This window comes from Chanodichthys erythropterus, chromosome 11 (genome assembly GCF_024489055.1).
Source record: "Chanodichthys erythropterus isolate Z2021 chromosome 11, ASM2448905v1, whole genome shotgun sequence".
Classification (NCBI taxonomy): Eukaryota; Metazoa; Chordata; class Actinopteri; order Cypriniformes; family Xenocyprididae; genus Chanodichthys; species Chanodichthys erythropterus.
In genome coordinates, this window is record NC_090231.1 from 49708422 (window position 1) to 49731398 (window position 22977).

At 35.9% G+C, this 22977-nt stretch overlaps 2 protein-coding genes across 4 annotated transcripts in view; one reads left to right on the plus strand and one right to left on the minus strand.

The window, feature by feature from the left end:
* Nucleotides 1-28: 28 nt before the first annotated feature.
* LOC137030022 (equilibrative nucleoside transporter 2) lies at nucleotides 29-22645 on the minus strand. Of its 2 annotated transcripts, none has more exons than XM_067399955.1 (13): nucleotides 22487-22645; nucleotides 15915-15969; nucleotides 15158-15239; nucleotides 14140-14285; nucleotides 13620-13759; nucleotides 12609-12743; nucleotides 11664-11761; nucleotides 11497-11572; nucleotides 9457-9635; nucleotides 9246-9348; nucleotides 6653-6738; nucleotides 3944-4143; nucleotides 29-699 (listed from the first exon to the last, which is right to left on the minus strand). In XM_067399955.1, exons 2-13 carry the CDS (start codon nucleotides 15944-15946, stop codon nucleotides 588-590), a joined length of 1389 nt encoding a protein of 462 aa, XP_067256056.1. In that variant the 5' UTR covers nucleotides 15947-15969; nucleotides 22487-22645; the 3' UTR covers nucleotides 29-587. The 2 variants fall into 2 exon arrangements, with proteins under 2 accessions (XP_067256056.1, XP_067256057.1); XM_067399956.1 differs by lacking the exon at nucleotides 22487-22645 and adding an exon at nucleotides 16229-16369.
* The window catches only part of mapk8ip1b (mitogen-activated protein kinase 8 interacting protein 1b), a 32759-nt gene continuing 31445 nt past the window's right edge, over nucleotides 21664-22977 (plus strand). For both annotated transcript variants that reach the window (XM_067399953.1, XM_067399954.1), the window contains exon 1: nucleotides 21664-21712. The gene's annotated coding sequence lies outside the window, so the exon portion shown is untranslated. The remainder of the gene's footprint in view (nucleotides 21713-22977) is intronic.

Consider the following 22977-nt stretch of genomic DNA (forward strand, 5'->3'; position numbering starts at 1 on the left):
ATATATATATATATATATATATATATATATATATATATATATTTATGTTTTCCACTTTTTTCCAAAATTGATAAATTACAAAATTAACAAGGAAGAATATTTAATAATTTTGCATATGAACTTATTTTATATAAACCAATATAACAATACATCAGATAATATTTACCCGTGTACAGATATGTTTTAACTAACATTTTATTTTTATTTAACAAATCACTGAATCAGATCTTGCAATTGATTCAAACAAAACTGAACTGATTCGCAGAAACCAACAAAATAATTAAATTCGCATGAATATTGATATATCACCCAGCCCTAGTGGATACCGGCATTGAAGAAAACTGGTGAGCATGCTGACTTTTGTTATGGAGGAATCACAGTAACTCTTTTTGAGCTGTCCCTTTACAGTTTGTTCCCTTTAGTACCGCAAACAGATTCTGTACGTGTTTTTTAAGCTGCCAAATAAAACTCGTGTCGGTGCTTCCATTTTGAATTTGTTCACTGCGAGTGAACAGAGTGATGCACAAGCATCAGCGCAGACGCCCTGAGAGCGGTCGGTTTGGGGAATGAGAGTGTGGTTGCGAGTGTCAGACCAGGAAGCGCAGAGGGAACGAAAAAGCTGCTCCCAGCGACAAACCCAGAGACAGAAAAAACGTCATTAACGCGCCGGCCGTCTCCCCATCTGCAGGCCCCACAAGCCTAACGGAGAGAAAGAAGGAAAAAAAAACATCAGCATGTGAGATCTCAAGGTGTAGCAACAACTATCATTAGCTGTGTTTACATGGACCCTAGTAATAGTAGCACAGTCGGAATAAAAAAAAGTCACGTGTAACCACGTCAATCAGAATGAATTGGTCCAATCTTTTCAGTCGGATTGTAAGTAGTGGTTTAAACCTTTTCTGATCCGTTTGACAGGATATGCAAACACTTCATCAGATTGAAAACCAGAAACTGAAAATTTCACGACTAGATTTGATTATTAGATATGAGTAATGCTGTAAACATGGGAGTCAGTTGGTACAATTATAATATTGAAGTAGGGCTGGGCGATATATCGCATGCGATTGTCACGCGCATTTCTTCAGTGAAGCCCTTTCAAATGGAGCGGCATTTAATAGACAGAACCGTAGATCACCTACAAGCGACGCAATATCGCGTTCATTATCACAGATGAATCGCCTTCGATAATGAACGCGATATTGCGTGGCTTGTCAGTGATCTACGGCTCTGTCTATTAAATGCCCCTCCATTTTAAAGCAGGTGATGGTGATTTAGCGGTAATCAGGGAACCGGCTTTACTGACGAAATGCATGTGACAATCTCATGCGATATATCGCCCAGCCCTATATTGAAGGTTAAAATGAACTGATTTGTGCTTACATTACACTCAAGGAAGTTTTTATAATAATAAAGTTATAATACTACTGTATATTTACAATCATATAAATATATTTCTACTCCAATTCGTTTTTTGAAATATAAACATTTAAAATGGTGGCTGACTGTCATAAATACAGATTTATTCAAACGTGCATTAAATATTGAAGAACATTAAAAAATTATGAGTATGTGATATGTGATATGTATATATATTTAGCAAAATGATCCTCTATAAAGTTCATTTTTCAAGCTGACTAATAAGTTTATGGTCACTGAATATGGTTTTCCTGAGGTGACGTTACATAACATTACGTGTTTAATTGGCGTCTTTGAGTGGTTGAAACACTGAATGAGCGATTACATGAGACATGATACAGACTTACGGTAAGTTGTACTCTGTCTTTTAACATACTGTACCTTCAGATGTTCATTTATATTTATATCTCAATGTAACTGATATTAAAGTGGAAGCCAGGGGCTACTGCGATCTGTCACGGCACATTAAATTGTGCCAAAAGCATATTCGTTTTTTTTTTTTTTTTTTTATAATAAAATGGACAGAATTTGAAATCTGAGACTTTGCTTTATATCAAAAGTAACAATGCACAAACCTTATTGTGATTTATTAAATGGGATTTTAATAAAGCAATTTAAAAATCGCATTATTAAATGTTATTTATTAAATTAAGATTCATCAACTGAAAACAGGATAGACTAACAGATTTTTGAGATTTAAGAATCGATATTGGTTCGTAAAATTAAGAATCAATAAAAATCGAGAAATCAATATTTTTACCCAGTCCCAACATAATGACCTAGACTGTAAAAAAATATGGATGTAGTGTCCGTGACGTCACCCATAGAGTTCTGAACAGCAGTTTTGATGCAAAAATGAGGCCGCGGCCATCTTAGCAGCACGTGACTGTACGTCACTCCCGATAACTGAAAATGGGCAAAAAGGCGGGGAGGTGGTTTGAGAGGATGCGACTGGTTGCTGAAACCACGCCCACCTAGCTTGACGTGACCATGTTAGCAGGCAAAGCCAAGGAGCTATCTATCTATCTAAGATACAATTTAAAATATTAATGAAGATAGGTTTTATCATTAGAAAGTTCTAAAGGTTTACTGTCAATCTACGGTGTTTTTTTTTTTTTTTTTAAAGATATAGATGCTCCAACACCAATGTTGGATGTGCAAATAACAACACTGAAAATCAAATGGGACTTCATACCTTTATAATGAAATGGAGAACGCGAGATGAATCCAATCTGTGGCACTTGGGTAAAATATGAGTGTCCATTGCAAAACAAAAAATATGTCACATTTCTTCTGAATGATCTGCTCTCTGTCATCGTTCTTCAAGAAAGGATGCAATCTGAACAGCCTTTATGTTGTAAAACTGTATACGATCGTATCTAACAAACAAATGAGCCTGTGTCCAAAGTATATTTTTTTCAAAATAGTGCAGCAGTTTTAGTTATAATATAAAAAGCCGTGCTGTCGGATTTTGATATCCTCCCGCCATTGTCATTGTAGTAAATCTCACAACCAAACCTTTCAGCCAATGCCATGATCCAACAACGTGTGTTCTGTTTCTTCCACATGCATGCACATCTACACAGACACATATCAGTCTCGAATATTATGCAGCAAGCCATATTTTATAATTGTATAAAATAATCGAGCACAAAAACGGCTGAGATGCCAAATTCAGCGGCTGGAATTAGCTGAGGTAACATGACTGCTCACAGACAGCAGCGGCATCTACCTGTCACTCAAGTGACCACGCCCTTAATTATGCAGAACTTTAAGGCTTAATATAATTTAAACGAATGAGTTATAAAAAAAATTCACCCCCCTCACAGTTGTCATGAAGGGCAAAAATAGCAGTATAGACCAAAACCACAATCTGAACCAACTTGTAAACATGTTTTTTTTCTGCTATAAACTTGGCCAATTTAACATGGGACTCTATGAGCTCTCTTTTGGAGCCTGTCCCTAGCGGTCAGTCGATGAATCGCAGTTTAAGTCACTTCCGTATTGGCTTCACGAGAGACTGGGGAGGTTGCCGCTTGATAATGACGTATGATGCACGGAATGAGCTGTTGTTGAATATAGGTCTTGAATATAGGTCATTAATCTAAAATTCTCCTTCCACTCATGGTCTATGAAATGCTGCAGGACGACATTGTCCCACCGGTGCTTGCTTCAGACTCTCATCTGCAGACGCCTTGTTTTGGGCACGGGAAGGGGTGTTTTTACTGCTTGGTAAGTATCCTTGCACAAACTGATTTGAAGCTTGTGATACATAAGCGCGGACATCAACCCAATCACTTTATTTAGCGTTCATGTAAACACTATGTTCATTAATCGGAATGATTCTGACTGAAACAAAAAGTCTGGAGTAATGATGCTGAAAATTCAGCTTTACAGCACATGAATAAGTTACAATTTAAAATATATTCAAATGTAAAACAGTTATATTAAATCGTAACCATATTTAATAATATTACTGTTTTTACTGAGTCCATTTGCATATTTCGGTTAAAATGAAAGTACTCACTGTGGCGCATATGTCATGGACAGACATACACAGTATCCGCTGGACCAGGAGAAAATCAGCATGATTGCGGCAAATATCCCATCGTTTGAGAAAAGCACAGGCAGATAGCGTCTCTCCTGCACGTTACACATCATGAGTAGCGGCACGAAGATCACACGAGACGCAACCAGCACTGGGAACAAACGACTCTCTTTAGAGGGCTGCGGGAAAGACAGAACACAGAGAAGAATCGTTTCATGTTTTTGCTACGAAATTTTAAAATAATAAAGCTCCACCATACACAATATTTCAACACAATATGAATGTGGAAAAATGTCTTGAACGCCCGTTTATCCTTTTGGTCTCATTTAAAATCACCAAAATGTAACATTTGAATGTAAAATATATGGATTTTTGTGGAAACTGTGATTTGGGAACCATGGAAACCAACATTTTTCCAGGATTCTTTGATTAATAGAACGTTCAGTAACACTTCACAATAAGGTTTCATTTGTTAACATATGTTATTTACATTAGTTCACATGAACTAATGAAAATCAAAAATACTTCTAAAGAATTTAATAATATTAATTAATGCTACTTTTACTATTAACTAATTCATTATCCAAACCAAAAGTTGTATCTGTAAATATTATTTTATGGACCTGACCTAACATGAACTAACATCAAACAGCTGTATTTTTATTAACTAACAATTAGCAATTAAAGCTGCAAGCAGTGATGAAAGGGCCCTCGCACCCGGGCTCACCGCCACCCGTTGGCCTTAGGAAAACAGTGAACAGTGGTCGACATGCATGTAAGCGAATGAATACAGGAGAATTATGCCAAAGTCATTTAAAAATGCCACACTTCCTGCTGCCAACAGGTGGCGCTTTGACCATAACCAAATGTTGCGATATAGATGTGTTCAGGCCAGGACTGTTATCAAACACGTGGAGTTTGGAGCAGATCGGACATCATATGCCTGAGTTACAACAACTTCCTGTTTCATGGCGTTAATCACATACATTAGCACTTAGCCAAGTGTTGCATGATTTAACGTGTTTCTAGTATGTTTGGTACTTTGTGGCATATGATAACAATTGATGTGTGTCTGGTTAAATCTCTGAGGAGTTAATCACAGTGTAAAACATGTCATTTCCTGTTGCCTGCAGGTGGCGCTATGATTGTAACTGAATATTGTTATGAAAATGTCCTCAGGCCAGGACTCTAATAAAACATGTGAAGTTTGGGGCAGATCGGACATTGTTTGTTTGAGTTACAACAACTTCCTTTTTCATGGCGAAACATCAGACTTTGTCGGTCACCACGGACACGCCCTTCTGTGAAAACTCTAGATCTTTGCAATTTAACATCTCAAAGGCCTTAAGATTAGACTGGCCATATATGATGTTGATCTGGTTTAATCTCTATGAGGAGTTAATCACAGTGTAAAACATGTCATTTCCTGTTGCCCCCAGGTGGCGCTATGACTGTAACTGAATATTGTCATATAGATGTCTTCAGGTCAGGACTCTAATAAAACATGTGAAGTTTGGGGCAGATCCGACATTGTATGCCCGAGTTACAACAACTTCCTGTTTCATGGCGAAACATTGAACTTTGCCAGGCCGCCACAAACACGTCCTTCAGCGAAAACTCTAGATCTTCGCAATTTAACGTCTCAAAGGCCTTTAGATTAGACTGACCAAATATGATGTTGATCTGATTAAAGCTTTAGGAGGAGTTTGTTAAAGTACAACATGTGGAAATGGCAAAAACTGCCAAAATTTTGTAGAGAAAATTCAAAATATCTCACTTCCTGTTGGGTTTACAAACTTTGCACCCAGGGGCTTTTTTGTAGGTATTTGGCTGTTACATCTGTCTACCGAATTTCATCACTGTATGTGAAACGTAGCACTATCGAGCTGTAGGTGGCACTATCGAGCCATTTTGCCACACCTAATTCTGAAACCAATATCAGTTGTAAATTTTCACCACTTCTGACGCGTGTGCAAAGTTTAATGAGTTTTTGAGAACGTTTAAGCCCTCAAAAATGCGATTCATTTTGGAGAAGAATAATAATTGGCTGAGCAATTCCAATAGGGTCCTCACACCATCGGTGCTCGGGCCCTAACAACACATTGGTTACCGTATTTAATCATCTTGGTTAATGTTAATGTATTAACTAATGGAATCTTGTTGTAAAGTGTAACTGAAAGTTCAAAAGAGCAGAATTTCTTTGAAATAAAAATCTTTTGTATTATTATAAACTTGATTAATTGAATGAGTCTTCATGAAAAAATTCATACTGATCAAACTTTTGAATCGTAGTTTGTTTCATAAAAATATTTTTTCAACATTTCACTTTATTTAAAGGTTAGATGCATTATGTGCAGTATTTATCTTTTTAAATGAAAATCTAAGTGAAAAAAAAGCAAATATATTTTTTCACAGCCTGTTTTTCTCATTTTTGCCAATACTAGTGGAGGACGATGTGTATCTAAGTATATATAGATGTAGTTCATATTTGTATGAAAGTGCCATTTGCTTCCATTCAGGGATACAAACATCTCTCGGAAAGCAACAAATACTCACGTCAAACTGCTTGTGAACAGCTTGTGCGTAATTATTATCTGCAGTTCTTTTGCTGTGAATCACCCAAATGTGCTCACGGAGAGATGAAGAGATGGATTAAGGAAAGTATTAGTAATAAAATAATTCACTTACCAACTTAAATATTAATGTGGAAATTCTGCCAAAAAAGTCCATCATGTTAAAGATGAGAAAACAAGCAACAGGAATGAAGTACCGTTCTGATAGAAAGAGGGAGAGAGACAAAAATGTGATGTACATCCTTATGTGTGTGAATCTGTAACGGTGAGATTCGCTTCTCACAGTTTTGTCGTGGCCTTAAGATCCTATGTTGAGGGAACAACATTTTTTTCTTGTGTTGATTGAGTTTGGTTCAATACCATGTAAGGTTAATAAATTAAGGAATGAGTTCGATTCATCTATAGAGCATCTCTGGAGAAGTGACGTCATCATCCAATTCAGTTTTCATCCAATAGGCAAGTCAACAGTGTTGCCAAATATTAAAGGAACAGTTCACCCAAAAATGAAAATTACCCAATAATTTACTCACCCTCATGCCATCCTAGTACAGTATGTATATGACTTTCTTTTTTCAGCCGAACACAATCAGAGTTATATTAAATAATATTACTTAAAGTCATTTGGTTTACTTTTATGACAGATAGATGCACTTTTTGGAGCTTCAAAAACATTTTGATGAAATTCGAAAGCTCTCTGACGTCTCCACAGACAGCGATTCATCCACTGCCGTCAAGGTCTAGAAAGGTACTAAAGACATTGTTAAAATAGTTGACGTGACTACAGTGGTTCAACCTTGACTTGTTCGAGATGAACTACACTAACCTGCCACCGGCTGGCGAGATCTGCTGTTTGCAGGCGGGGGAGGAGTCGGCCGCCAGGTCGGACACTTTGTGCTTTCCGTAGTGTGCTGAAACAACATCATTCATGGCAGACCATGCGATTTTTGTGTTGTTTGTAGCCAAAGAAGTGGATGCGATTGAAATTCCCACGTTTTGAATATCAGATATTCAATATCAAGATTAAATACAGGAACTTGTCTAAGAAAAAAAAACGCAACACACGTCATCCTTATCATTACAAAATCTGACCAATGAGAATAAAGTGTGCTTTCGCAGCCGATTTTGAGCAACTGCAGCGCTTGGTCTTGTTTTGCTCTCATGGTACTTTGATGGCACGTGATTGTAAGATGGCTGCTGCACCGATCAAAGTCAGACAAGTTTTCTAACCGGAATGCATTGCTTTTGTCAGGCGGCAGCCAATCTTTGCGGTGCCACATGAAGTCGAACAAGCCTATTTTCTTTGCTACCTTTCTTGGCCTTGAAAAGTGAAATGATGTGTGGTTCAGATACCTCTCAGATTTAATCAAATATATCTTAATTTGTGTTCTGAAGATAAATGAAGGTCTTACGGGTGTGGAACAACATGATGGTGATTAATTAATGACAGAAATTTCATTTTTGTGGGAACTTACCCTTTAATCTGTGACAGAAATGGAGGGAAAAAAAACCTTGGGAGAAACAGCTCAGTCGGTATGTTCAAACAAAGCACATTTAAATTCAGCTTACTCTGACCAAAGTCCTGTACAAATAATTATAAATAATAATATAACAAATTTGATTAAAAAAAAATAAAACAACTACTAAACAAGTAAATTGGCTGGGAAGGCCAATGAAGGAGTACTTTTAATGTTGAAAGCACTTTGAGTGCTATTCCTTAGAGAGCCACCAGATGGCAGCATTTATCAGATTTTAAAACAAATAAGCAGAATTAAGTAGAAAACTGTTATGAATTTAATTATGACATTTAATAGAGATCTGTCAACCTCTATTTTTAGCTTTTGCCAGATCACATCTGACACCATCTCAAACATGAGTAAGGTTTTGAATTTGATAAATGTGCATTTACTTCGTTAATCATTTAGCATAATGATTTTGAAGGGCAAGCTGTAGAAATTGGAGCATGTGCTCGGTATGTCAGCATTTGGTCAGGGAAAGCTCTAAATACAACATGCGCCTGTTCTGCAACCTTGTCTGTTTGCTTAGAAAAGACTTTGCAATGTTGTGCACTATAAGTAAAACTTCAAAAAAAAAAAAAAAAAAAAAAAAAAATTAAAGGGTAAAAGAAAAACTTTTGGGCTATGTTGCTTCCATAACATGTCTTCGTTCAAATATCAAAGATACACATTTAAGTGTTTATTACACTTTATCTATTTGTGTCTGTAGATTACAATTACAATATACAGTATACCTTTAAAGGCTGAGTTTTTTCTCATGAACAGTCGAATCTCCACCTCAGCAGCTTTACAAACATCAAACTTAATTCTGAAGGTTTTACAGAGGGGTTTGTTCATTTTTCATTCACCTGATTTTATTTAACACCTAACACCTTTAATTAACTCCTAAAAACAAAGTTTTGTTTTTCTGGCTGTTGACAGTATTTTTTAATGTAGCCCTGCAGATGACATGAAGACAAAAATATATAAATCGTATGAATCCCACAAATTAGGAATTTCTTCCCTCATTTCTTCCCCCCGATTCTTAATACAGGGTTTACGGTGTGTGTTCACTACTCACTGTTCCTAATGTGTGTGCTTTAATTTGGATGGGTTAAATGGGTTACCATACTTGGCCTTCACGCCACATAACTAATTACATTACTAACATATCAATATCATCTGCGTGTGCACGTGTGTGTGTGTATTCCGTACCCCAGTTTCCTCCATAGACAGTTTTCACATCCACGGTAACAGCCGGAAAAACTGACAGTGTTACTGTGAAGACAAACGTCACACAAAACGCCATAACCCAAATCTAGAGACGGAGAGAGAGGATGATGATAATAAGCCATTGTTAATGATTCAAAACAGACCACAAGCTGTAAGACACTGTAAAACTTTGATTGGTAAAATATAACTGCACCTTTTTAAAGACCTGCAGGACAGAGCTCTTCTGGGTGGACACGTTTTCTGTCTGCAGCGTGAGGATGGCCTGTTTGCAACCCTCCTCTTCACTCACACAGTTAACACCTTTGTTAGGATTCCCGTTAACCACAGGGCCATTAGACGGATCACTCGTCTTCTCACATCCTTCCACAGCATCTGGATAAACAATCATCTTAAAATAAAGTCTCCCCTTGTAAAAAAGAAGTGTGCTTAATTGTATTGAATGTGCACTTGTAATATATTTCATTAATAATACAGTATAATATTAATGAAATACAGTAAAAGGCACCATTAGTCTACTTAAAGAGTACACTTTTGTGACTGTTTCAATTTTAGTACAATTTTAAAAAATGCACTTTGTAGTAACGTTAAATTAAAAGTTTCATTTTAAAGCGCATATTAAATCGTTTTAATAATTTTTGCTGTGCTTTAAAGTACACTTTTGATGCGTTGACTAACATACTAAAGCATGTGATTGTAAATTTCAACAATTACAAATGTGTAAATATGAAAATTTATATGTAACATTTTAGTTTAATACTTGTCAGTACATTCAGCAGAACACTAGCAATATTTCAAAGACAATAGAATTTAAAAGAAATCACATATAAAGTAGTACTTACTTTTACTATACTTAGTTTTACTATAGTATATTATGTCTGTATACTCTTTTTATAAGTATGCTAAAGTGTATTTCTTTTTCCCAAGGGAAATAACTCTTGGAATTAACATTATTTTAAAGATACAGGGCCAGATTTACTAAGGCCACGTTCACACGGTCAGTTTTTGGGATTGACAACCGCATTTACTTACAGGTGTGAGTCTTGAAATGTCTCGTTCACACTTACAGTAGCGTCTGGAACACTGTCTGTATGAACATGCAACGAGAGTCAAGCCCATATTCTCTTACTAGTAACAATAACAACAGTGACCAACGTAATATTAAAGATGGCGACGTCCATAAAACTGAAAAGTATTATCACTTTTGACATGACAAGAGACCAATTGAACCGCAAGTTCATCCATCAAAACTTCATTAACCAACAGCAGCATGTAAACACACGCGTCACATCCTTTGAGATGTCTCGCGCATGACATGGCATTTGAATTTGGAAAAGTATCACAAAACTGATGGGAGCCGCTCCGGTGGAGAACAGCGACTGGATCTAACACCTTAAGATGACACACAGCTCATATCTCTGTCGATGTAAGTTACCAAAAGTGAAACCACATACGAAACACCTTAGAAGAGCAGCTCTCTCGCACAGTTCGACGTGACAGACAACTAGTTGTCCAGTCCTGTTCCGTTCACACAGTGCGAATATTCCGAGAATGCGGTTGTGAGTCCTGAAAATTTACGGGTGTGAGTACGGTTATAGAATGCGGTTGTCACTCCCGTAAATAACCGTACTGTGTGTGTGAACATAACCGTATTAAGAACTGAAATACAGGACTGACAACCGTATTCTGCTGCTGTGAGAACGTGGCCTAAGAGTGAAAGAGCAATCCCACAAAAGCGCTGATGGGAGACAAAAGTTCTGCGTGTGATCTGACTATGCGCAAATTAACAAACACAGATGCAGCTGGATCATTTTCATGATAACCAACACAATCTACCAAGAGCAGCGCAAATTAGCATCTGGTTTAAGACATGTTTTTTGGGGGGCAGTAAATAATTGTGCAAATACCAGTAAATTGACTAGCACAAACCTTAGTAAATCACCTTGCGTGATTCATTCAAATACTCTCCTCCCATACATTTTGCATCTGAAAGGGAAACTCCTTCAAATGCATATGCAATAAGGTTAGCCACAAAAAATATCTGTGTCCACGCCTTTTCAGGGCTAATTTTTCACTGCGTGTCTTTAAATCCTTTAAAGCCAAAAGAGGGTTTGTGCTGGCGCAAGCAATTAATAAATTTGGCCCACAGTATATTGCTTTTAATCTATTAATAATGGTGAATTGGCAATCCAGTATCTTTATGTAGCACAACAACTTTATACACTGTAAGCTTCACCTGTAGGCAGCAGCTGGCTGGACGTCTCAAGCTCATAACTCTTGCTTTTGCTGTCCAGGTAAAATCTGGCAAACTCCTGCACACATATACACACTCCAGAGGTTAGTCTCAGATTTAGCTGACTATAGAACAGCACAGAATCTGACAGGATCTAAACAGACACTTACCAGTTTGGGTAGCAGCATGTAACTGATGAGCGTGACAAGGGTCCCAACACACGGAGTGATGAAATAACCCAGAGCTGCCGTTTCACTGTCAGAATCACCTGTTACAGACACACACAGTCGGCCAGTAAACAGATCTATACAGAAATGCATGAATGTTCATTTGGCAAGAGTGAATCTCTGTGGAGTTAAATAAGCAAAATCTAAAAAGGAAAGAAATTCAATGCTGACCTGACATTACCCGAGATGACACAAGATGTGCAACGACGACAAATTAGCCCCACTAGTGAGCCTTAACCTCACAAAACCACATTTGCAAAATGATTGAAGTTAAACTTTATTTTAAGGTGCCCTTGTTGAGTAATTTGAATTAACATGTACTTACTATAAAATAATGGTTTGGTTTAAGGTTAGTTGCTCGTAACTATGCATAATTTACTGCTATTACTATAGTAAGTACATGTAAGATGTGTAACAGGAACACTAAAATAAAGTGATACCAAATTGTTTTTTTCTACTATTTTTTACTATTATTATGTATTATTATATTTTACTGTTCTATTAATTTATTATTGTGACAGTTTTGGGTGTACTTGAGGAACTTGAGATCTATTTGTTTGTCAGACTGGGGTTATTATAGTTAACTAAAACCATACAATACCTTTCCGTTACTTGAAAATAAAATAATAAAAAAGCAAAAGCAGCATTTCTCATTTTCCTTTAGTTTAACTTGATGCACTACAATAACTGAAATTAAACTGAAATATAAATTTATACTATATATACACAAAAAACATTTACAAAAAAAAAAAAGATACAATACAAAAAAAAAAAAAAAAAAACTTAAATGAAAACAGAAAATAAAAAAAATAAACATTCAAAATATTATTTAAAATTAAACTGGTAACTCAATAATACAAAAAAAACAACAACAACACTGTGTCTCACTTGCTATAGCAAGGATCATTGCAAGAGCAGCAAATGTCCCTGCGAGTCCCTGTCCGCTCATAAAGAAGGCGCTGTACCTCTGCGGCAATAAACCCACCAAACCGAACAGACTTCCCTGTAACACAGCCCCGAATGCTGCCGAGAGACAAACAGAAGAACAATCATCAAGAGCACACACAAAAAAACTCTGATCTTTACAGCAAGAGTGGATGATATACATAAAACATTAACAATATTTGATGCATTTCAATATTTATGCATTTACTCTGAAATAGATTAAGGGGCTGTTTGCACGACACCATTTTTAACTAAAAACTGAAAACGTTCATTTACACGACAATGGAATTTTGGGGGCCTGAAATGCAAACTCTTGAAAACTGGTTTCAAAGTGCAGGTTTCTGAAAATGATACCTTTATCATCTCTGTGTAAACTACGGAAATGCAAAATTTGTGAAAATGGTGATATCATGCGCGTGCATATTATGTGTTCAGTCTATATCAGTGTAGTGTTTCTTTACAAAGTGACATAGCCAACTACTGGCCTGGAAGCAAAATACAGTGTTTTAGCCGTTTTTGCAGATCCGTGTGAACGGGGATCATTTTGACAATATTGTCGTTTGTACAAAAAAACATTTTTTTCTGTTTTTAGTACATCGTTGTCGTGTAAACTTGCCCTTAAAGGGTGTCAGTTATAAAGTTCAGTTCAGTGGTGATTATTTCGTCATGTTTTTGAAATAAGTCTCTTATGCTTACCAATGCTAATCAAAAATCATTTGATCACAAATACAGTAGAAAATGTAATGTTATATGTTTAAATATAATTTAAAAATGTATTTGAAATAACTGTTTTCTACTGTAATATATATTTAAAATGTAATTTATTCCAGCGATACAAAGCTGAATTTACAGAATCATTACAGTATTCAGTGTCACATGATCAGCATATATCAGTAGAAATATATAAATATATGCATATTTATGATGGTAATATGAGGTTTCAAAGTCACTAACAATTGATAAACCAGATAGTTGCCATGGTGATGGAGAAGAACCTGTCCTCCTCCATTGGGATCTTCACAAGGACAGCAGTGAGGATGAAGAGGATGAGGACGAAGACTAAACTGCCTGCTATCCTCATTCTCTCGGAGATCCTGAAACACAAATTATCTGGTATATATTACTGGTTTCAGTAAATGTTATATTAAACAACACACTTTTGCTTAATGAATTTTTGTCATAAACATTTTAATGAAACTTTATATTATGTTTATTATAAAACTATTTTAATGGTGGATATGATATATATAAAAAAAATGTTCAAAATGTATTTGCTGTCTTGGTTAATGAGGATTATTGTTTCACTCTTTACAATTTTATATATATATTTTTTTTTACATTACTGCACCATTGTTGTTCCTTTGAATTATACACATTTAGAGTGCATTTCATAACTATGTTAAGCATCTTTGTGGTTTGTGTGCTAGGGTCAAGTACACTAGGAACAAAAATATTTTCAAAAATAAATTCTCACCGCTGATAGAGAAAAGAGTTGAGCAAAGTGAACAGCAGCAAAGGCAGCTGGGAAAGCAGAGTCATCCAGTTATTGAAATAATACTCCTTCCTAGTTGTTATTGTTCCATTCCTCCATTCAGAAGTATTGAGTCTGTTGTTGAAATACTGTAAAAACCAAATCAATTTTTGATGGCCAAATTCGATAACTTAGAGCGCCAATATATAAGATAATATAATGTAATATAATATAATATAATATACACACACATACATACAATATATAATTTAAACACAGTAAATAATACATGGATAATTTCTGCAATGAAATTTACATGTATTTTACATATATATATATATATATATATATATATATATATATATATATATATGAGAGAGAGAGAGAGAGAGAGAGAGAGAGAGAGATTTCCCCCCCCTAGTTAAATTACACCAAAAATTCTCTATCGTGAAATTTACTTTTACTTTTTTTACTTTTATTTTACATTAAAGGAAACATTTCGCTTTGAGTACTGAAAATGTACACAAATAAAAAAAAAAAAAAGTTTTCCAATTGTGTTTTGTTAAATCTGAATGATCAAACACAGCAACTCGTAAACGAGGCCGCAACCTTTTCTCAAATCAGACTATTCAACTACTGCTTATAAAAAAGGCTTTAAACACATTGGAAACATTCAAACATTACAAAATTAACCACAACACAGTAATAATATCACAATTATAATGATAGCGGGAATATGAGACAAAATTCTGGATCAGTGATCAGGCTAATCGGTTCATTCCTGGATGTTAGCCAACTAGCAAACTAATTACACTCATTGGAGAGTTCAGATCGATAAAAGATCAATGTCCAGGGGGAGAATTTCTCTCAGACTAATGATGCGCCCTTTAAAATGCAAACAAATGTGTTGTTCAAGAAAATTTGGCTTAAAGATTTTCTGAGAAAGTCGTGTTATTCCTGTGTTATTCCAGTTCATATCTAGAATAATAACATTCATAACAGTTCATATCATTCTTATTACCATAGATGCAGTCATAAAGAAGTTCCATGGCAACAGTGTTCCCAGGCCAAGGATGAAGAATATGATCGCTACAAGGCATCCGCTGAACAGAAGAAAGAACATGACAGTAAACAAGTCTCAGTTTATTTGCAATACATTCATGTGACATTCATTTTGCACAATATGAAAAAAATAAGATTTCATTATTTTTTAATCATTAATTCACAGCATATTATGAATAGTGCAAAGTCAAAACCAAGTGTCTTTTGTGCCAAAATCACTTCAATACCACTCAATCACATGCAAAACAAACCAACCAAGTATAAATCCTTTCTTCAATCTTAATCTATTCTGTAAATTGAGTCCTGCCTGTCTGCTACTGAATTTAAGACATTTTTTACACTATTTAAGCTTTTTTTTTAATTTTGAAAAATGAACTTGGGACACCTTTAACGGCCCATGGCCAACCCTACCCTCACAAAAAATATTTTAATGTAAATGATATCAATCTGAATTAATTACCACAATTTCAATAACAAGAGAAATGAGAAAAATATGACTTATTTGTTGTTCACTTATAACAATATGACCCCAGGTAATAGTGGAAAGCTATTAGCTTGATTACAGTCTGTATCGGTCTGTTCTGTTGACTCACTTAAGTGCTTACAGAGTAATTAAACTGAAACCACATATCATTGAGGTTCACTGAGGCTAAATCAGTCCTTTAGTTTGATAGATTCTGGAGTGTTGAAGGCAAAAAAAGGAAATGAAATCCTACCGGTCTTTCGGGGCGTCATCTCTTTTGTTCATTTTGTCCGATGTATTGTTAGCAGCTGTTCAAAAAATAAAACATAAAATCATGAAAACGCAATTCAAGCTTTACATTGTATCCATGTCCCTCAGCTGCAACAGCGATTTCACTCAATACACAAAGGTCTGAGTAATTCCTGCTGTGCTGGTTCCTTAAATAGTCCCAACATCCGTCCGTCACGCTAAAACAATCCATACTTTGGTCTAAAAACAGCTTTTGGCTATCATTGAAGCTACTTTGCTCAATAATGGGGTAGAAAAATATTCACGAGTATTTTTTACCTTCGTTTACACTATATACAGAATCTAAAAAGATTTAGGCAACATACAGCAGTCCCTTCACAAAATACTCGTTTGTAAATGACTACATTAACTACAGCTTATTCAAAGAAAATAGCTTAACTAAACATGACTGCACGTGGACAAACATGGTGTTTCTCTGAGAATTGGGGAACAGAGAGGAGAAGGAGGAGCGTGCACGTCAGAGCAGTTTTTACTCTCTTACACACAGAACTAAAGCATTTTGTTGTTAGAGAGCATTTAGGTTGCTGTGGCCTAGAGCTATTGGCAATCTTTTTTTTTTTGAAACGGTAAGGATTCTTGAGAAAAGAACAAGGGAACATTTTCATTTAAGCCATTCTTTACCTTCAATTTACTTCAACAATATCTTTAATTAAAAGTTTACTTACAGTACATTAGAACGTTTTGTTGGTCAAATTAAATCAATAGAAATGTATCATAATCACAACATTCTACTGACTTTTGAACAACTGGAAATTTTACACCAGCAGTTTGAATGCTTTATACAAATAAACTTTTAAAAAGTGCAATAATATTAAATTACAAAGTTTCACTTTAAAGTACATTTAATCATGGTCAGTACTTGATTATAATTTTAATTGTTATGTGTTATTCGATATAAAAACATCATCAAAGTAGTCCATGTGACATCAGTGGGTTAGTTAGAGGTATTTGAAGCATCTTATATAGATTTTGTTCCAAAAATAATAAAAAAATGTGACTTTATTCAGCATTTTATTCTCTTCTGGAATCCTTTCCATTGAATTGATTCCACTGAATTGATTCCATTGAATTCTTTCATCTGTCGGCGTTGGTAATGCACTTTTACATCATTGTTTTTGGCGATTAGGACATCCGCGACATGCACACTTACGCACCATTTAAAAAAAATAGCTTGAATACAGCATACGTCTCCCTCAGACTGTAAACGAAGCTCTGGCGCACCAGATAACACGTCAGCAGCGTCTTACATCAACAGTGCTCTGCGGTTCACTGAACCTGAGTCGTGAACCCGGATGAACAACAGACCCGGAAGAGAATACAATGCTGAATAAAGTCGTAGTTTTTGTTATTTTTGGACCATTTTAGATACTTCAAAAACTTCTAACTAACCCACTGATGTCACATGGACTACTTTGATGATGTTTTTATTACCTTTCTGGACATGGACAGTCTACCGTACATACATTTACAATGGAGGGACAGAAAGCTCTCAGACTAAATCTAAAATATCTTAAACTGTGTTCCGAAGATGAACGGAGGTCTTACGGGTTTGGAACGACATGAGGGTGAGTCATTAATGACATCATTTTCATTTTTGGGTGAACTAAACCTTTAAGGCATTTAAGTAGCTTTTATAAACTTTCACTAGAAAAAAAAAAACATTACTTGTGTGCATCTTGAGACAAAACACTGACACTGACATATTTTAAGATAAGTCAGTGCAAGTTGCTTTCAGTTAAAACAGCTCAAACATGCATTTTAGTCTAGGACTAGCTTAAAGGGTTAGTTCACCCAAAAATTAAAATTCTGTAATTTATTACTCACCCTCATGCCGTTCCACACCCGTAAGACCTTCGTTAATCTTCAGAACACAAATTAAGATATTTTAGTTAAAATCCGATGGCTCAGAAAGGCCTGTATAGCCAGCAATGACATTTCCTCTCTCAAGATCCATAAAGGTACTAGAAACATATTTAAATCAGTTCATGTGAGTACAGTGGTTCAATATTAATATTATAAAGCGACGAGAATATTTTTGTTGCGCCAAAAAAAAACTAAATAACAACTTATATAGTGATGGCCGATTTCAAAGCCCTGCTTCAGGAAGCTTCGGAGCGTTATGAATCTTTTGTGTCGAATCATGATTCGGCTCGCTTGTCAAACTGCCAAATGGATGAAATCACATGACTTTGGCACTCCAAACAGCTGATTCGACACACTGATTCATAATGCTATATGCTGTCACTATACAAGTCATTATTTTGAGTTTTTTTGGGGCACCAAAAATATTCTTGTCCCTTTATAATATTAATATTGAACCACTGTACTCACATGAACTGATTTAAATATGTTTTTAGTACCTTTATGGATCTTTATGGATCTTGAGAGAGGAAATTTCATTGCTGGCTATGCAGGCCTCACTGAGTCATTGGATTTCAACTAAAATATCTTAATTTGTGTTCCGAAGATTACAAAAACCTCCTCTTGGCAATCAGGTATCATTTTACAGCTCAATGTCTATTACAGTATACAACATAAATTGAGTAAATATATGTTAAATATAGCAGATACAGTGAAATTCAACAATAAGCTTTGAGAAAAGTTTATTTTCATTACACTACTGTAAAGAGATCTTGCAGTAGATGAAAAGCACTAGAGCTGAAATACCAAAGAACTGAACATGACCTTGGAATTTCAATACAATACAGTACTGTTAATTACTGTACAGTAAAAAATAAATAATTAAATTCAGCATCCTCTGCCAAACATTGCTGTACTGGTAATGACCATATTTGCAATATAACTGTTTCTTAGTCTCCTGACAAAAGACATTCTCTCCCTTCCTTCAATTCTGCAAAAACATGGAATGCAACTAGTACTTGGCTACAAATCAATTTGACAATTATGAGTTTAAGGGCATACAACATGTGCTACAATATTTACTGTCGACAGAACAGTGAAAGTTCTCTCATCGAAAGCACTGCTACTGTGTACTGTAATTATACTGCATGTGTAAGAGCCCTGTAGTAGACCAACTTCCCTCATGATCATTCCTACACAAGAACATGGTCAACCACCACTAGGATTCATTTTCCAAAGCACATAATCACCGGTTACCCTATTTATATTATCCTGATATTCTGATTAGTCATCAGTTTTGCCACTCAATGTTTACACATGGATAAATGAGTGCTATTTGAGTTCACAGTGTGACACTTGAGTTCATTACATTATGTGTTTGTGTTTTCTGAATGAGAACACGTTTAAACCTGTGCAAAATGAGGGCATTTTTGTGTAGAGTTTTGCAGAAAACATTGAGAAAGTTGAAACGTGTGTTAAACGCTTTGAGAAACATTTCTAGAACTGAATGAATGGTTTGAGAAATTGGGCCAACTGAACCAGTTATAGCGTGTTAGCAATCGAGAAAAACTGTAATTCTGATTAATATGCATTGTCCGAAAACATTACATTCAATTTGCACTTAAGTATATGTTTTATAAGAATATTATTTTTGTAAAATGTACTCTTTTTAAAAGTATGTTAAAGTGTACTTTTTTTCCCACCAGGAGCAGCTTGAATTCATAGGGGGGAAAAAAGTACCCTCGAGGGTTTTCCTTTCCATTTAACTCAGTAATGCATGGAAACAAAGAATCACTGTGAAAGCCAGGCCGTTTATGCCAACAGCACAGCAGCTCACAAATTATCTTCACAAGAGACAAAGTAATGATACACAAATAGTTTATCCAACCATTACACACACTCAGAGGGTAACATGAGGGAGGTGACGATGGGAATTTAAGAGCCAGATATGCCAAGAATGCCAATGAATTAACCCTTTAGTGACTAGTCTGCTTCCATTCAAAATGTTTGTAAGAGTTTTAGTATTAGGATTGTATTTAGTATAAGGATTAGTTTTGTGCAGGACAATGCCCCAATCCACACAGCCAGATCAATCAAGGTGTGGATGGAGGACCACCATATCAAGATCCTGTCAAGGCCATGACACACTCCAGACCTGAACCCCATTGAAAACCTCTGGAATGTAAGAAAGAGGGTCACCAGCCATTAAATAAAGCCAAGCTGCTTGAATTTTCCCCCCCAGAAGTGGCATAAAGTTGCCCAACAGGAAGACGCCAAGATGCATGAAAGCTGTGATTGGAAATCAGGGTTATTCCACCAAATATTCATTTCTGAACTTTTCCTAAAGCCCGGAACACACCTAGATGACGCCGACAAACTAGTGGCGATGAAAGCAGAGTGCGGGGTTGTCTCACGTCGGCAGCGTCTGGGTACAAAGTTGCCCTGACACACCAAACCCACGCACAACAGCCGACGGCCAAGTAGCACGTCCGTTCTGCGCCTGCGTAAGATGAAATGCCTTTCTGTACCAGCAGGTGGCCGAAAAAAAGCAGACGAGGACCAACTTCAGCCAACAGTGCGGAGCACACTGAGAAAACTTAATCGGCCGACGAACAAAAACTGCCCGACGGCCGACCGTCAGCTTGGTGTGTTCCTGCCTTAATTTAATACATTATTATTGTGTTGTTTAAAAATTAACATTATTCGAGGTCTGAAAACATGGCATCTTTTTTCGTTATTTTTACCAGTTGTCATTTTCTGCAAATAAATTTTATTTAAAATTTGGAAGATATGTTGTCAGTTTGTAGAATAAATCAAAATTGTTTATTTTACTCAAATACATATAAATAATAAATCCAGAGAAACTGCTAATTTTGCAGCAGGCTCTTACTTTTTCCAGAGCTGTATATACACCACAACCAAAACATTTGAAAGATTTAACCTTTTCTTTACTGTGGAGACTCGAATTTGTCACTGACCCATTTATATCCTGCCTGATGCTCCATTCCAGCATAAACTAATCTCCCGGTGTAGGCAAACCTCCAAACAAATTTAACAAACACATCTCTCCATTTCCAGTCTGTCCACTCCTTCTTCAGAAAGGGCTGATGAATGAATGCTGAGCTTTTGATTGCCTGTATCTAAACACAACACTTCTTCATTCAAAGTCCTCTCCTTTCATTTTGCTTCACTTCTTTCTTTCAAGGCACCCTCAGTCATGTAATAAACCTGCTTGCATGCATAGTCAAATATATTAAGGTCATTCAAAGGATATGACTACTAATACTGGCCAGGCCAATATTCATTGACCACTTTGGAATTATTGCTGTTTACCAGAAGTCTCAGCTCCTGTCTGGTTTACATGACTTATTTTGTTGGCAAAAAGAAAGAAAAAAAGAAAGAAATATTCATTTCATTTCACAGCATAGGGCTGAAACAAATTGCCGACATTATCAACAACAACAAAATGTTGCTTGAATTTAAATTTAACCCCCTTAAGGGTTAGTTCACCCAAAAATGAAAATTCTGAAAATGTCATGTCGTTCCACACCTGCAAGACCTTCGTTAATATTTGGAACGCAAATTAAGATATTTTAGTTGAAATCGAATGGCTCCGAGAGGCCTGCTAAGCCAGCAATTAAATTTATTCTCTCAAGATCCATAAAGGTACTAAAAACATTTAAATCAGTTCATGTGAGTACAGTGGTTCAATATTAATATTATAAAGTGACGAGAATATTTTGGTACATCAAAAAAAATAAAATAAATAAAAAAATAAAAAAATAACGACTTGTATAGTGATGGCCGATTTCAAAACACTGCTTCAGGAAGCTGTGGAGCGTTATGAGCGTGTCGAATCAGCTAATTCATAACGGCATGAGGGTGAATAATGACATTATTTTCATTTTTGGGTGAACTAACCTTCTGATCTCACAGCATGGTAACATGGCAACATGTCGCTTAAAGAATGACACATTTTAACCAAAAACACTACAGCTTGAAAAGAAAACGTAACACCTCTGTTTTAATGCGAGAAAAATTATGCCCAAACTTTAACTCTTAGTTGTTATTTTTCCCCCCTTTTCTCCTTTCATTCCCTTTTGTTTATTTAGTATTTCAAATGCAGTGACATCTGTGGAATTTAAAAAAAATATATATAAATTAAATAAAATAAGACGTAACGAATATTGTACTAAGTTTAAAGCCTATACAATTTAAGCTGGAGTTTTTTTTATTGCTGAAAATCCAGATGATAGACCTATGCGTCATCTACCGACGTGAATACGTTTTTCATTCGTCTTTCACTCAGCCTGACGGACTCGTTTTTTTTTTTTTTTTTTTTTAATCTTCGTATCGTGTTTGAAAGATGTTCTCAAACTAATTTACTCACAGTACTCAAATAGACTGTTTGTCTGTGTGACACATCACACACAAAAGCTTCTCTGTTTCCTTCCAGCTGGTGGTAATGCCATAAATAGGCTACTAGAACAAACAAGAGCAAATTCAATTCACTCATAGAGGTGAGATGATGACGATGATGTATTTCAAGAACGCTTTCGTCACAATCAAATGAGTTCACGTTGCTAAAGTTTTTCTATCTAAATATAGAGAGAAAGGTCATTTGAAGGAAAGTCGGCGTTTCGTTTATCTGCTCACCTGTTTTTACGGTGATTTTGGCTATTCTCTCATTTCATCTGCCCATTTCACAAACATAAAATCCACAAAACGCAGTTCGGATTCATTCAATTACATCCGTGTCTCTCACATGGATGAAGGCAGAGCGTTCTTCTTCTTCTTCTTCTTCTAACGCTTTAATTGCGGCTGGCAAACCAGCTTGGTGAATTACTGCTACCAACTGGACTGGAGTGTGATAATGCTCTTGTCCAGGTTAAGTTCTTCATGTACTGTCAGTGTAGTTGCTGCACCCTTTTGGTCTGGCCTTTTTTAGCACTATTTGCACATAGTGTAAAATGTGGACATTTTCAGAGACACACACACACACACACAAAAAAAAACCAGGACTGTCCCTGGAAAACCAGGATGTCTGGTCACTCTACAGTATGGTCAACGCAGAGATCTCATCTCTGACGAGTAGATGAAGAAACCAAAAACTAAGACAGACTAAATCTAAGAACTGTGACAACATC

What these genes read in the sequence shown, in the direction of transcription:
- LOC137030022 (XM_067399955.1), bottom strand. Translation starts at nt 15,946, where the DNA reads ATGAACAAAAGAGATGACGCCCCGAAAGACCG. An exon ending in CAGCCAGCTGCTGCCTACAG is followed by an intron (nt 9,636 to 11,496) that starts GTGAAGCTTACA and finishes TTGTTTATCCAG; the next exon opens with ATGCTGTGGAAGGATGTGAG. An exon ending in TCCATGACATATGCGCCACA is followed by an intron (nt 700 to 3,943) that starts GTGAGTACTTTC and finishes TCTCTCCGTTAG; the next exon opens with GCTTGTGGGGCCTGCAGATG.